The following is a 15143-nucleotide window of genomic DNA, read 5'->3' as shown; positions in this document are numbered from 1 at the left end:
CTTACTGTCTCTCAGGAGACTCATAACGTATAATATTTTCTAGCAGGTCATTGTTGTCAAAGAAGAAGTTTGAGGATTTTCTGAAGGATGGCACCACCAGAGCGTTTACAAATCTCCCATGTTTTTTCTTGGGCAAGGAGTACAAAAGGTGGGACTCCATTCGAGATTGGGCTTAGTAACTTCATCTCAGAGCCGAAGGAGAAGAGGAATAGAGAAAGGAGAGCAATTGCAGCAATCCCATTGGCGGTGGTAGCCCCAGATTGCCTAGTTCTAGTGGCAATAGAGTCCCTAGAGGCGATACCCACGTTGGGAATGGTGCTAAGATGGTTTAAGGGCCCGACTGGGTGGATTGCTTGGTTTCAGGATATGGATGTATATGTTCAGCAGTGATATACATGATCATGTTCATAGTGAGTTTTTATATGTATTTATGTCATGTCCTTTTTTGATGGTTCACAAACTCACGTTGATGCGTTGATGCCAGGTTTATGTAGTTGATGTAATCAGTTTCTTTTTGGTAGTTCTTCAACAATAATGATGCTCATATGTAATTATGCTTTATATCTAATATAAAAAAATCCATGTTAAATAACTAATAGCTACTTGATTTCATTACCATATATTTTGAGCATTAAAGATTGGAAAAAAAAATTAAAATAGACATTTAAAAATATTTAAAAACCTAAAAAATCCATCATTTCCAAAAATTTGCTGTCAAATAATTTTAACCAATCACATTGAAGAAAAAGCATTTTTATAAATTATAAATTTAAAAAAATCATATATTAACTTTATAATATTAATTTTAAATAAAATAAAATAAAATATTGTAATGGGTGGAAAACCAATTTACTAATAAATGTTTGTTGTTTGTATTTTCAACCGTGTTTCCAGGTGACCGTACTAAGGTCTGCTATTTTGATTGAAATTTCAGTTTCAATAAGTATTATCTTTGTGAGTAGGTGCAGAATATGCTTACCATGTCTGAAAATTAACAATTCATTGATGGATTGACATCATTAATGGACCAATTAATTAACCTTATTAATTAAGAAATTTAGGGGTTGATCTTATAATGGATTCAATAATTCAAACGAAAAAGCCCAAATGGCACGCCTAAGATCTCATTAGTAATGGGACTCAAAATTCGACTCGAGGCTAGATCTTCATCTGTATTTAAATTGTCTTGGTAACAGACCATGTTATCTGACTGCTCATTTTCCACTTCATGCAGTTACTTTCACAGACCACCTTCACATTTTCCAAGCAGATGTGGCGTTTAGTTTCCTCTGAGTACTCTGCCGAAGGCAATTTAACAGTTCTATGTTTCCTACTATTCGCGCAATGCTCTCCCACTCTAGCTGTTATTGTTCTTCATGTCTCTCCTAAGTAGACTTTCACAAGCTCTGTACTCAAGCAAGAACCTGTTTCTGGGTCCCAATGTCTATATTATCCCTTCATTGCTCCTCTAAGGATCCTAGATTTACTGCCAGATATTTCTTACAAATACAACAATAAAACTCCCGGTCTCTCTTCTTTGCAGACTTGTATGTTTTATCTTTCCATAGCTTTCTTCAAGGACCTGTTACTGTTTCCCGCACAATTTAAACACCTTCTCCAGATGTTCTAGCTCTTGATTACATGACCGATATCCACTGCCCTTGCAGATCTCGTGGCTAAGGTAGTGAGAATACCCACCTTTTCGGACAGGCCTATGCATGAATATATGTTTCTGTGTTTATTTTCTACATACTACCTTCAGCACAGATCTGCTTTCATTTTTAATAGTGTTACAGAAAACTCTTTTCCTTTCTAAATTCTTAATTGTTTCATTTCTTGTCCACAAATAGGAAAGTCAAGCCAAAGAAGAAAAGTTGACCATGAAAAAATTTCATGGTGGAAGCAACCATATAGTACATAATCTGAAATGTTAAAAAAAATATCACACAATTATCTCATACAACCATAATGTTCAAATAGATGTCTTTGAAATCATAAGGCGGGAAAAAATATGAGACTCAGAGTTATGAAGCCAAAAAAGCAGATGTACTTGAGTCATCTAATTAATTCACCCAGATTGAAATGATATGCCCAAATTTGGAGAATTCAGATCCATGGCTAAGCACAGTCAGATCTGAAAGCATTCAGGAGACACGACTAATGTGCTGCTTCACTGCTTTACGCTTGTTCAGCAAAAATGAAAGCAAACTCTTGCTTCTAGCAGGGGGCTTGCAAATGTCCAGTCGATGACTATCACCAAAGGGCAAACGCAGTGACGGAGATTTGAAGATCCTGGAAGACTCCTGCTGAAAAAACATATGCCACTTTTATCTATAAGAAATATTACTTCTCCGTAATGAGCATAACTGTTTTTGTTAAGGAACATAGAAGTGCAAATGCAACATTAAATTTGATGTTATTCTAGAAGCAAATTTTTAAGATCCGTGAAATTTTTTATTCTGAGCTATAAAAGAAAACTTGTTTGAAAAACAATGATGAGAAGATCCATTAGAGCCAAATCTTTTAAAAACAACAATACATAGCCTCAGTATTTCGAACAGGCTACAAATGAGTGACTTCCAATTTTTTTTAAGGGTCTCTTGATCTTGTAATTTCACTGAAGACAGGTCTCAAAGAAAACTCAAAACATCAGAATTAAAAACATTGCACAGAGGCATCCAGATACATGAAATTATGTTTCACTGGAAAACTATAATATCTTTTATTTCCAAAAATTTTGCTAAACATTAGCACATCGGAAAATATATGTTTGACTTCTTTTTTCAAGTGTATTGTTACTTGGCAACTGTTTCCTTATAGCATGTCAGAATTGTGTGTATCAGTTACCAGAAGGTAGTAATTCTATTAGTTATTCATGATTTACTTAGTTCAAAGAATCAAATTGCTAATGCCTTTATAAAAGTAAGTATAAATCATAGGAGGCTCAAAGAGCCAAGATGTTGTTTTGCCTGTTCATTATGAAAATCTCTTGCTATACTATTCTAAATGCTTCTATGGCAATCTTATCCTATGTGCTGTTCAGAGACATGTACATATCTTAGGTTTTTCCATTCAGAGAAGGTATCATATGGAAGGCCTATTTTGGACCAAGCCTGGACATTTTACTCTTTCCATCTCTTCCACGTACCAAAAGGCATAAATGCATCTGCCTCTTCAGCATTAAATTTAAGAACAAACATTGGCGAACATCTTGGACCTCTATCCAATCATGCACTACACATGAATCTGTCAAAAAACAGAACTATGACTCTCAAATGACTACTCAGCGATTCTTTAAGTCAATGGTACTTCAGCATTGACTCTGAACAAACATTTTTTTACATGCTTTCTCAAAGTTCCATAGCAAGGCCTTGTCAATGCTCCAAATAATTTCATCAAACGTATATTCTTTAGATTATTGTCCTCTGATAGTACGGTCTTGTTTCTGACAATGGTAACAGCTTAAGTACATCAAATTCTAAGTACCTTTGCAATAGTTTAGAAAAGAGACCAGGTATTCATGATTGTAAATTTTTACCTTTATGTAGCTGCAATAAATGTTATTTTGTAAAGTCAAACTAATCTTTGTTTTGCATAGAAAACAGCATGCAAAGTCTTTAAATGGCTACTAAAGGAGATTTGAATGTGAAGGATTAGATGTCTTGAAGAAGAATATGACTTTGCACATGCAAGATGACATAAATATTGAGAAAAGGTTGTAAAAAGTCTCCTAATCATCTCGTAGTCCATTAGATGATAAAAACATTATTGAAGGGAAAATCTAAATCTAAGAGTTAATATATAAGAAGTTTGTTATAAACCTTCGCCAAGCTTCTAACAGCAGGGGGTGACCACATAACGGTCTAACAATGATTTGACAGACTTTTCTTTTTTCCAGCAAAGACAATCTACAGTTCTATGCCAATCTTTGTCCGAAAAAGATGAGCAAGGTTTCAAGCAACCCATAGCCTTCATGAGTTAAGGGATAAAATATACTGAATGGAAGCATACCATGATAGATAAGCAGGCTTATGCATTGATCAAAAAACTTATTAAACTTTTTGGCACTACATTTGGAACTCAAAGATTATTTGCTTATGTTCCACAGCCTATTGTTAATGACATGTCAAAAGGAGTGGGTCGGCAAGAGGTTAAAATCACAGGATATGAGTTATCCTTGTTTACAAAAACGAATTTATTATCAAACATAATTATACATATCTGACGCATGCAATTTCAGTTTATCTTATTGATTGAAGCTTTATGTAAACGGAAACCATATTTAAGTGTGCATAAGTTCTTCTTTTGTTCACATATCCGTTCTGGTATTCGATATCATTGATAAACAGTATTTATAATTTTATAGCACAACTAAAGACAGTTAACTAGGTTGTCAACAAGGAGGAGAATTTTTGGGCCATCATACGAAAGCAATGAAATAACATACTGGGACTCATATTTTTTATTTCAAATTTCATCAGCCATTCAAATGGAGAATCCCATGAAGGATAAAATCTTAATAATTTCAACTAGCATACAGCATCTAGCAGTTTCTGCTCTAGGAAAGTTTGTTCTACTTAAATCCAAAATATTCTACACAACTTGAATTTTTTTTATTATTCAAAAATATCAGATGCTTGGAATGGTCTAAGTTATTCTGATTGATTTAAAAGGCCTGATCATGCTGACGTGAAAACTGTTTCATACAGATGGCCTTCCCAGAATCTTCAAACATGCACATTAGTGACAACAAGCACAAGCGAGATAAATTAGAACGATGGATCATAGGGACTCCTACCAGACCACCAAGAATCAGAACAGTAAGACCATCCATATATAGGTATCCCTTGATATTCATAGTTATAAGTTTTTCTCCCCAATCATGATGATGATGAATACTTATGGATCGGCATGTTTATCTAGAAACTAATGCTCAAGATATTCATTTGGGTTGGTAAGAACAAGTAACTTCAGGACTCCAACTTGTTAGTGATAGTATATCATAGTAGATTTTATCATATTTGTCATATTATGTACTGTCAATAATATCCCAAAACATATTTTCCAATGATATATTGCTCTTTTCATGTTTCCGCCTTGATTTTTCATTTTAAATCATGTTTTCTGTAACACAAGTAGATTTTGGGGCTATAAGGTAGCTTACTAGATTTTCACAATTCATTCCATTAACTTAAATACTATCTTACATCTTTTGATATCAAGGAGATTGAATCATAGCATCTCCCCCACCCCCTCTTTAAAATTGTCTCCATGATGACAGGTTCCTTCAACATTTAGAATTTGTAAATCTTCTTTAGGTGTCAAGACTCGATATATTATTGTTCTTCTTATTGATGTTTTTTCAAAGGATCTTTCACGGCATTTAGTTTTTGATAAGGAGATGCATTTTAGTCATAATTTTTCTTATAAACCATCCTATTTGAAGATGCATTTTGCTGGTGGTTTTTCTCAAAAACCATTTTATTGGGTATTGTAAGAGGTACGTAATAATCAGGAAGAATTTGTGAATCTGATTCTTAATCTAAGTTTGTAGTCAATCCAGAGTATAGTATTTTTGGGGAGAAAATCAAGTCAATTTTCAAAGATGTTTAGTGGTTATTGGAGTCTCAGGCAATACCTTCAGCAGGTGCTCCAAATCTTCCTGAAAGAGGCCCTGTTCAAACTCTGTGATCTGTAATTGCTTGGAATATTACCAATAAAATTCAGCAACGCATATCCCAAAAGATAAAATGCATTAAACGTGTTTCTCCCTTAATAATTCTCTTGTCAGCATAAGTAAACATAGGATCATGCAGTAGCCAACATGTAGCAAACTAACCTTTTATAGTGAACGGTTGATTTTGTAATTGCTAATTTCTAAGTAGTCAGCTCCATGAGGACTATGAGGATGCCCTTAGCTATAAATAGAGTCAGGTAATTTATTGTAGATCATCACTCATAGTATTATAACTTCCTTACTATGTTTCTACTTTCTGGAAGTTGACCCAAGAAGCAGCACTGCTTTCATATTTCTATAATTTGGTATTTCCAGCCTCACACAGTCACTTATCATGCCTTCTCTATCTTGCATTATGTAATGTCCCCATCCTAGTCAGGGACTTGGGATTGAGGAGTTAGCCTATTTTTGGACCCTTGTAGGCTAACAGGGTATGGATAAAGGGGTCAGTAATGCAGTATCTTGAGGAGTGGTCTGTCTATTTGTTCTACTTCAATGTTGAGTTCAGTTCTGGTTTTCGTTTCATCAGTTTCTGACACTTTATGAGGATTTCCTATTTTTTAGGGAAAAATTGCTAAAAATAGACATGGTCCTATTTTCATTGGCATGGCGAACTGTGGCCCTAGCTTCTGACAGATTCAGTTTCAGAGCAATAATGAGAGAGATATGAATTTTTAAGTGGTTCCACAGGCAATTACTATTTTAATGAAAAACTAATATAAAATCATAAAGTGCATCACTTAAATTTATTTAAGTAAAAATTTATTATCTCCTAAGCTAGGCGTTGCTTTTAGGGTTAAGTTGGGAACCCTAAAAGCAAGTTATTATTTTTTAATCCCTAATTGCCAAAAATCGCACCTTTTGGGTATTTAGGCAACCAAGATGGAAATTAAACCTCATTCTTGATATTGAGCATTTGACATTTTCTTCTGAGCACTTGGCTATGGCGGCTAGGGTTTGGACCTATTTTGGAGAGCGTGCATTCTTCAGAATTCAGTAGCTTTGAGATTGCGAAAGATCAATCGAATTGTTGCAGCTTGGTTGGCTTCATTCAGAAGTCAAATTGAATTGAATTGGGGCAGATTTGGCTTCTTACAAGGCAGATTTGTTGTAGGGTTTTCCTATTTACTGTTTTGTTGTTGATTCTTCTGTGGTTTGGAGGCTTCTTTTCTCAAACACACAGCTTGCTCATTTATTGGCACCATCTTTCACTGTTTGGGTGTCTTAGTATTTAAATAAGAGCAGATCTGAATTGTTCCAGAATAAAAATCAGAACTTTGTAAGTTGCTGATTTATTCTTTCTTTTCAATAAATTGGCTAAGGACCTACGGGTATGCTTCTAAATTCTCCAATTCATTGTTTCAGTTGATTAAATTCATGTACTATTCAATATGTGTTGCAAATTAAAGAAACCCTCTTCTGCAACTCCTGTCTATTTCTGAAAGACCATCTTAATAATTAAAAATTACAAAGAAGATCTACAAATTACAGCAGGTTGAAGAGTTGAACCAGCAAGGGTTCATCACACATCACTGTCCACATATTCGATTGGATAAATGTTATTGATCTATAAGTGTTTGTTATTGGTTTGATATTGCTGCTGTTATTGTAATGTCCCGTTTTAGGAACAATGTAATATAACCACAAAATGTAATTCTCCGATACCACTTGTAATGTCCCTTCTAGGATTATTAGTTCTTAAGAGATAATTGCTCCAAATTCTTAATAAAGATCAAAGTTCCCAGACTCGGACTCGGCTCTGACTTGGCAAGGCTGACTCGACTCGTGACTCGGCTCGGACTCGGCAATGACTCGGCAAAATAAGAAAACTCTTGAAATTTAGAGATTTTTAACGATTTAAAACTTGTTTCATACACCCATGATTGAATTAAGCTTAAAGACACTATAACATCATCAAATAGAAGCTAATTTGATCACATACATAAACATACATCCATCACATGCATAGAAATGTAAATTGTAGTTGAAGGAATTAGAAAACATAGATATATAGAGTTATAAATGTTGTTCAATATATATAAAATCCATGACTTCAAATGTTCCCAAACATATATGTAACTCTAAAGTGTAAACAAAAACAAGTCTATGGCTCAGGCTCTGGCTCAGCCTCGTCTATCTGCCTCCTACAAAGGCATCTAAGGTAGGTCCTGGATGACTGAGTAGCCATAGTCTCTGCCTGTGATGTGTCAGTCTGAGTAGCCATAGGTGTTGTGCCTGATCGTGCTCTATCCTCCTCTTCCATAGCCACAGCCTCAGCCTCTCTGTCTACCTGGTCAACCCACTCAAGGTCCTCATTAGTGAAGACTGGATCGGTGGACTCAGTGAGCCAATCGGACTGTAGTGTTGCCCCAATGTGATTTGTGCAAGCTTTTTACCTCTTCCTCTCAGCTGGTTGCAAAACTATGGCTTCCTATTTTTCCAGTGTTCCACAGGCATTGGGGATGAGGGGACGCGTTTCCAGGATGGGGGGACCAAGGGCCTAAGTTTGGGGACGACAGGGGGACGGCGACGGGGGGGTGGCGGGGTGGTGGTGCTGATATAGTTATACATATACATATAGTACTTGAAAAACTAGTTTTGAAAAGATGTATGACACTATTACAGTATAAGAATTACATTGTCAAATGAGACTATAGGAAATTTGAAATACTAAATCTAAATACCAATTACCAAGATTTCTAAGTTGTGTTGTTATATGGAGCCTAATCAGACTCGTAGGTTAGATTTTCCCTACTTCTATCGGCGCGGTTTCCCCCTATATTTTTCAACGGGGGTTTGGGGGCAGCGCCCCCAAGTTGGGGTCAAGGGGCATCGCCCCTTGTGGGGTCAAGGGGCAGCACCCCTTGCGCGTTCCCTGTCGCGATACAGGGCGGGGGTCGAGGGGCAGCGCCCCGCGAGGCCAAAAAATCATTAAAAAATGTTATGTTTTGTTTTTTGTTTTTTTTACTGCACTGTTTTAAGTGACTCTGGCCGGGTCATGACCCTCAGACTCGGCGAGTCAAGGAGTGACTCGCTGACTCGGCGAGTCACGCCCCCTGACCCGTCCGAGCCCAGGTCAGGGTCACCGTGACCCGGCAGGGGTCACCCGGCCCGTTGACTCGCGTGACTCGCCGCGAGTCACGGAACTCTGATAAAGATTATAATATCAAATTATAGCATGAATAGTAATAATCAATTAATGTCACTTGCTCTTTCTATTATAATTAGTATAAATGAATGCTAAGTGAATAATAAGTCTTTAAACTTTCCCTTTCACCCAAAGGGGTGTACACTGAAAGATAGCTGTCTCTGATTTAGTTTTTGATACATGTTGTGATGATGATCTTCCAATCTGCAACTTGCTTCAATTGCTCTTCCCAGTTTGACGATAAACTATGCAATGAGCTCATTGCCACTGCTGCTATGTCTGATAGAATCGATGATATCTGCAGACCTGAAAGTGCTGCTCCTGATTTGAAGATGATTAATTGCACAAGATGGTAGACTGCTGCTCCAGATATGGCATTAAGAATATGCCAAGTCTGGTTGCCCTCTCTGATTTATACTTTTGTCTTTTATGCAACTTGATATGCCTTAATGGCAGCCGGCTCCTTAGAGCAATCCGAACTGGATTAATAAAGAAATAATACAAATTCCACGATGCTTGCTGAATGGGTTTGATTGCCATCTTATATGATGGGAAGGATGTGGCTTAAGAGACATGTTTTTTAATCGCTACCTTCTTGTTCTTAATCGTGCCTCTTCCATAAGTGAATCGATCTCTTAACAATTCATCATATGTTAACTACTTGTTAGTATTAAGGACTAATCCAGATCTACGTTGGCTATCTTTACATATCAAACCTTCATGCTTATCGCAAATGTGTCACTGAGATTGCTGTCATCAATGGATCTTGTAATCACTGCCTTTGCTACTATAATAGGTGCCTTTTCAAAACACACTCGATAATGCTCCATATGTTATTAACTCAATTGCTGTCATAACAACTCTCTACTTTCTTAATCATCGCTGACTAATCACTTGATTAGTGTCTTTTCAATACAAATTGCTATCCTCCAATTAATATTGATTTTCATCATTAATCAAGGCTTGTTAGGTTGCCTCAGTTGATCCACTTGTAATCATATTCAAGTAGCATATTACTTCATCCTTGATAAAGAGAACTCTGTACATCATCGGTATTGATATTAACATAATTGCAATCATTAATTGATGCATCCAAATCATTGCTTCCCTTCACTATATACCTTAATCGATCACCAATCTGTACCATATAATGCTTGATGTCTTTAGAGATAATCGCTATATCTTTAGGGCCTTGTTAATGCTTGGTTATTGGTCTTCTCTCATTTGGCCGATCCTTATAACTTTTGGAAAGGTGATCATCAGTGTCATTAATGATAGAGTCAGGATTCAAATATGTGTAAGATAGTTAATTAGCAAGGCCATCATCATGAAGATATAAGCTTGGATGCTTGTAAGTCTTTATGCCTTGATGACTTATGTATCTATTCTTTCTTGTCTTTATCCTTATCAATCTTTGGACAAGAGGAATTTCCCTATCAACCTTATAACCTACTATTGATACTATGTACATTTTATTATTTTCTATTCTTAACTACTCAAACTTTTGTTATCAAGGCTGCCACCTGTTGATGTGTGTTTTACGCACATACGAACACAGAATAAAATACCAAAGTATTTTACCCTCTCTTGAAACAAAATCACCTCAGATGCTAAATATCTGATCAACTAAGACGATTCCAAGGTTTTACAGTCGATTCTTGACATGTGGGTAACTCAATGGCTTATGTGATATTGTTGTTTTCACTTGGGGACTTACACAATTGTTCGAATCAATCTTATCATATCATAGATGTGGAATAGGGTATGCCTATGACTTAAGATTTTGCAATTAAGCTCTTGATCTAATCTAACAAGGATTTTCTAAAAAAGTACAAAAGGAATAGGGCTTAGGAATTTCTATTCTAAAACCTAGAATGCAAGAGGCAATTGAACAAATCCAATGGAATCCTACTAGGCAAGGTCTCACCATCAAAAGAACAATTTGACACAAGCTTAGTGGAATCATCTAAGGTAAATTTCATACATATTCAAATTATTACCATCAAACATTGATACCATCAAAGAAATGCATAACAATGGATGTGTAACAATTGAAGTTAAGTTCGCATAAAATTCTAGTTGACCATGCAAAGCACACTTACAATCAGCAAGAGACTAGTGGCATGGATTAAATCGATTCCACACAAATGCATTCAACAACTATTTCATTCAATCTAAATACTTGAAAATAGATTCTAATCTAACTTGGAGGCAATGATAACCACAAATGCATACAACACTTAAACAAAAATAACCAAACTTCAATGATTTCTATTCAAATCTGCAGCATGTAGACGATAATTCTCAAAAATTTGTCCCTTACAAATGAGAGGCAATGGGTTTTATATAGAGTCTCAAATGAAATGAATGGCTACGATTCATTTAGAATCAAGGGCCAAGATCACGCCAACACAACCCTAAAGTTGCCCTAATTAGGGTTTACATCAAAAAGAGAGCCACCAACATGTGACCCAATGGAGTAACGCTTAGTCATCAAGTAAGGAATCTTCTAGAAGATTCCGCCCTGCATCCCTCTCCCTGGCAGCATATTCCAAGAATCTGGCCAAAACTGAATCTAACTCCTCCATGGTAATGGTGGGCAAAGCCTCCTGTTGAGCATCAATCACATCCAACACATCCAAACAAGCATCCAAAGTATTCTCCAATCCGGCATAAGCTTCTGCGAATTATGAACATGGATCAGTAGGGAAACCAAATCATCAATTTGATTCTTCTTCAAAGAATCTAACTGGCTAAAGTACATGAGCTTCACCTTATCTCTCAATTCTTCTAAGTGTAGACCACTGGAAACATTGACATCTACCCCCAACAATTCTTCAATGGATGTAAGGATCTTTGATTGAATCTCCTGAATTGATCCTTCCATCTCTATACAATCTTTCCTTGCATGCTCATAAGTAGATTTCCGCATGGCCAATGAACAATACCAACCTTGGAAATCATATCTATCTCCTGCATGCACAACTCCCTCCTGGAGCAACATGAACATAGGAATTTTCTTCAATACTCTGAGGCGGGGAATAGTCTTCTCTTGAATAGGCTAGAACTCATCCCAAACTCCCTCCAAATACTATATCCCGAATGCGAGCATTGACGTCCTCTCAAATGCTTGGACAAATTGAGTTAGGAAATCATCCACCTGTTTCGTCACATCTTCAATCCATTTACCAAACTCTACATGTATATTCCTCGCTACCTGATGATCAAAATGAAGGCCATGGTCAACTGCGATAGGCAAGACAAAGGTCGGATCCTCACACCTCATCCCTGCAATATACTCCTTAAGCTTGATGTTCTCTTCCTTGTACATATCTTTCTTCTCAATCTCCCCATCCAACCTTACATTGATTGCCCGGATTGTATCATCAAGTTCTTGGAACTCTTGTGTCTTTGTAGTCCGTTCAAGGGCAACCGAAGTGATCTGGTAATCCATAGGAGTAGCCGCATCTCTAGTCACATCACCTATTGGGATAGCCACCTGTGCCATCCGCATTCCTATCTCATCTCTAGCTATGTTTGAAAATATCTTAGCCTTCTTAGGTTCTTTCTCCTTATTACTCTCGGCTAAGTAGTCATCAATATCATCATTGGGTTGGGCCTCTGTCATCTTCTTACTTTTCTCCATGCTCCACAGCAACCAATCGAGAATAGTGGAAATTTCCATACCATCATCAAGACACATTTCCCAATCAAGTCCCCTCAATGCTGAGATAACATCATCATCATCATCCTTATCCTTGGTCAAATCATAAACATTATTGCCCAAACTAACCTCCAACTGGATAGTGGAAGATCCTGGTTGCTCTTCATCTTCATGCCTTAGTGCTGATGTTGCTGTAGCATGTAGCTCCTGAATATTTTCTGGTAAAATCACTATATTGGAGCATTGTTCAAATTCTTTGCTCTTCCAGTACATCTACCTCCTTCACTAATGGGGAACTAAGGGGAGACAAAGGAGAGCTAGGTTTTTGCTTCTCCTTTATTTGCTGACCAACCATCTCCTTCCCCTTTATCTTGGATTCTCCAGGCGTACTCTTCCTTTGTTTAGGAACATGAATCTCCTCATCTGCAAGAATCCTCACATCACTGATTGTTCTTTGATCATCTTCAAGAGAGGACTCCTCTTGTTTCATTTTCTCATAAGTGAAGACAACGCCCATATCTATCAATCTATTCATTTGCTTGTCTACCCACTCTCTAGATAAATCAATGATGTCTCTCATAAGCACATTCAAATCTATTACTTCTGGTTGTGACCAATTAGGCAAAAGGATAGATTTCTTCATTTCATTCTCATACTAGGGATGAGTATGATCACTATCATCCACAATTTGATCCAGAATGAGAAAGAGTTCACATTACCTTCTGAAATCCCCTGACATCCTGGACCATATTCTATTCTTTACTACTTGTTCATCCATTAGATTTGCCCAGTAATCCTCAACGTCAACCTTGTGTATGAATCTTTCTCCCTTGATCCTTTCAACATTCTTATGCGGATCAAATCTGTCTCTACTCTTGTAAGTTCCAAGGTGATAGAATGCAATTTCATCAATCATTGTAATAGCTGCAACGGCAGTGTGGCACACTTCCAAAGTTTATCCTATTGCAATAAGAAAAGTCATCCTTGTTCTATGCTTCTCCTTCTGGATGAAATCAAATTCCAGAAGTTGTCTCACCACCTCAAGTAGGATCATTTTGTCTATAGGATACCTAAGAAGTTTGTAAGGTTCAGATCTGAATCCCTGAATCCGTAGGTATGTGAAGGTGGAAAACTGTACATACCACGATCCATATTGTTCAACTAATTTTATTGCTTCTTTGGACAACCTTTTGTGGATTCCACCTTGCAACATCCTTGTAATATACATGGTGAAAGCATCATTCACCCTCTTGTAGTCTTCAATTCTATTCATGTCAAGTTGTGGATAACATTCATAACTTCTATGCTGTCCTAGTCCATTCCCGACTTCACCCTTGCATATTAATCCCTTGTATGTGGCAAATCTTGCAAGTATGTATACAAGGTAAGAAGTCATGCTGAATGACTTAGTCTTCTCCACATTCCTCAATTGAAAATCCAGATTGTCACTGATAATCTTTGCCCAATTGATCATTTTTCCTCTTATACCATCCTAGATAAAGTAGAACATCCATCCTCCGAACAAGGCACCCCGCGGCATTCCCATCACTCGGTTGAGTAGGAATATCGAGTCGCTATATTCCTCATTGAAATCTGTACACATTAGTGTCTTTGGCCCCTTGGAATGATGAGGCCTTGGCTCAATCATCCATTCCTTGTTCACAATAGTCATGCACGCATCCGCCTTCAATTTGTATTTTGCTTCATATTCATCCTTTGTTCTTTCTTTCATATCTGCACTACGAGGAATTCCAAACACTTATGTAATCGCATCTTCAGCGAGGTAGGCAATGGTTATCCCTTTGGGAGTCCGGATCATCTTGGAAAGTGAACCATAATGCCTTGCGCATTCCAAATAAGCTCACTGCACTATATGGACTGAGGAAACCTAGCAACGTGGTATATGCCACTCTTCATGATAGTGGCATATGTAGGAGAAGGAAGTTGGTTCTTCGCTCCAAACATCCTCTGTCGCATCCACTCCATATTCAGGAATTCCATGTCCGTGTCTATGATTCCCTTCCATCGGGAGGACAACTGGGAATCCGGATAGAATTCCTCTTAGACTATCTTCAATTGTTCCTTCCTAACTCCAATCCCAGTTTTAGACATGGCACCTGCATGAAACTCGAAGTCAATAACACAAAAAATTATCCTAATAACCTATTTTCAGAATTGAATAAGTTCTAACTTTTTATGATCTAGACAAATTTGGGAACTAAAATCAAGAATTTTATCTATATTCATCACGAATTCTGAAAATAGAATGAAATTGACAAGAATAGGGTTTAAAACCCTCATAAAACCCCTAGTTTCAGACTTACATAAGGCCGGATTTCAAAACAAAGTCTGAAGACAAATGTGATATACTCAGAAAATTATCAAATTAAGTATCCGGAAGTATACCACAAATCTGGAAATGCTTCCAAAAGGGTATGAAAAGCTTTGACTTTCAATCCTAGATGTTTGAAGACACCCTTCCAAACTCAATAATGGCTCCTCAATGTCTGAAGACAACCTCCCCAAAGAAAAATGGCTAAGTCCGGGCACAAACAAAGGGCTGGTAATGAATAAATAATTCTGAAGATGAATCT

General features: G+C 37.0%; 1 protein-coding gene across 3 annotated transcripts in view; it reads right to left on the bottom strand.

Annotated features, from left to right (window-relative positions):
• Positions 1–1874: 1874 nt before the first annotated feature.
• The window catches only part of LOC131075071 (protein ABIL1), an 83778-nt gene continuing 70509 nt past the window's right edge, over positions 1875–15143 (bottom strand). For 2 of the 3 annotated variants that reach the window (XM_058011868.2, XM_058011866.2), the window contains one exon: positions 1875–2306. In XM_058011868.2, the coding sequence (XP_057867851.1) occupies positions 2145–2306 (162 nt within the window). In that variant the 3' untranslated portion in view covers positions 1875–2144. The remainder of the gene's footprint in view (positions 2307–15143) is intronic. The other variant, XM_058011867.2, reaches the window with a different exon arrangement.

This window comes from Cryptomeria japonica, chromosome 3, assembly GCF_030272615.1.
Source record: "Cryptomeria japonica chromosome 3, Sugi_1.0, whole genome shotgun sequence".
NCBI classification, from domain to species: Eukaryota; Viridiplantae; Streptophyta; class Pinopsida; order Cupressales; family Cupressaceae; genus Cryptomeria; species Cryptomeria japonica.
Note: the sequence above shows the minus strand (reverse complement) of the source record. Positions and strands in the feature narration are given on the sequence as shown.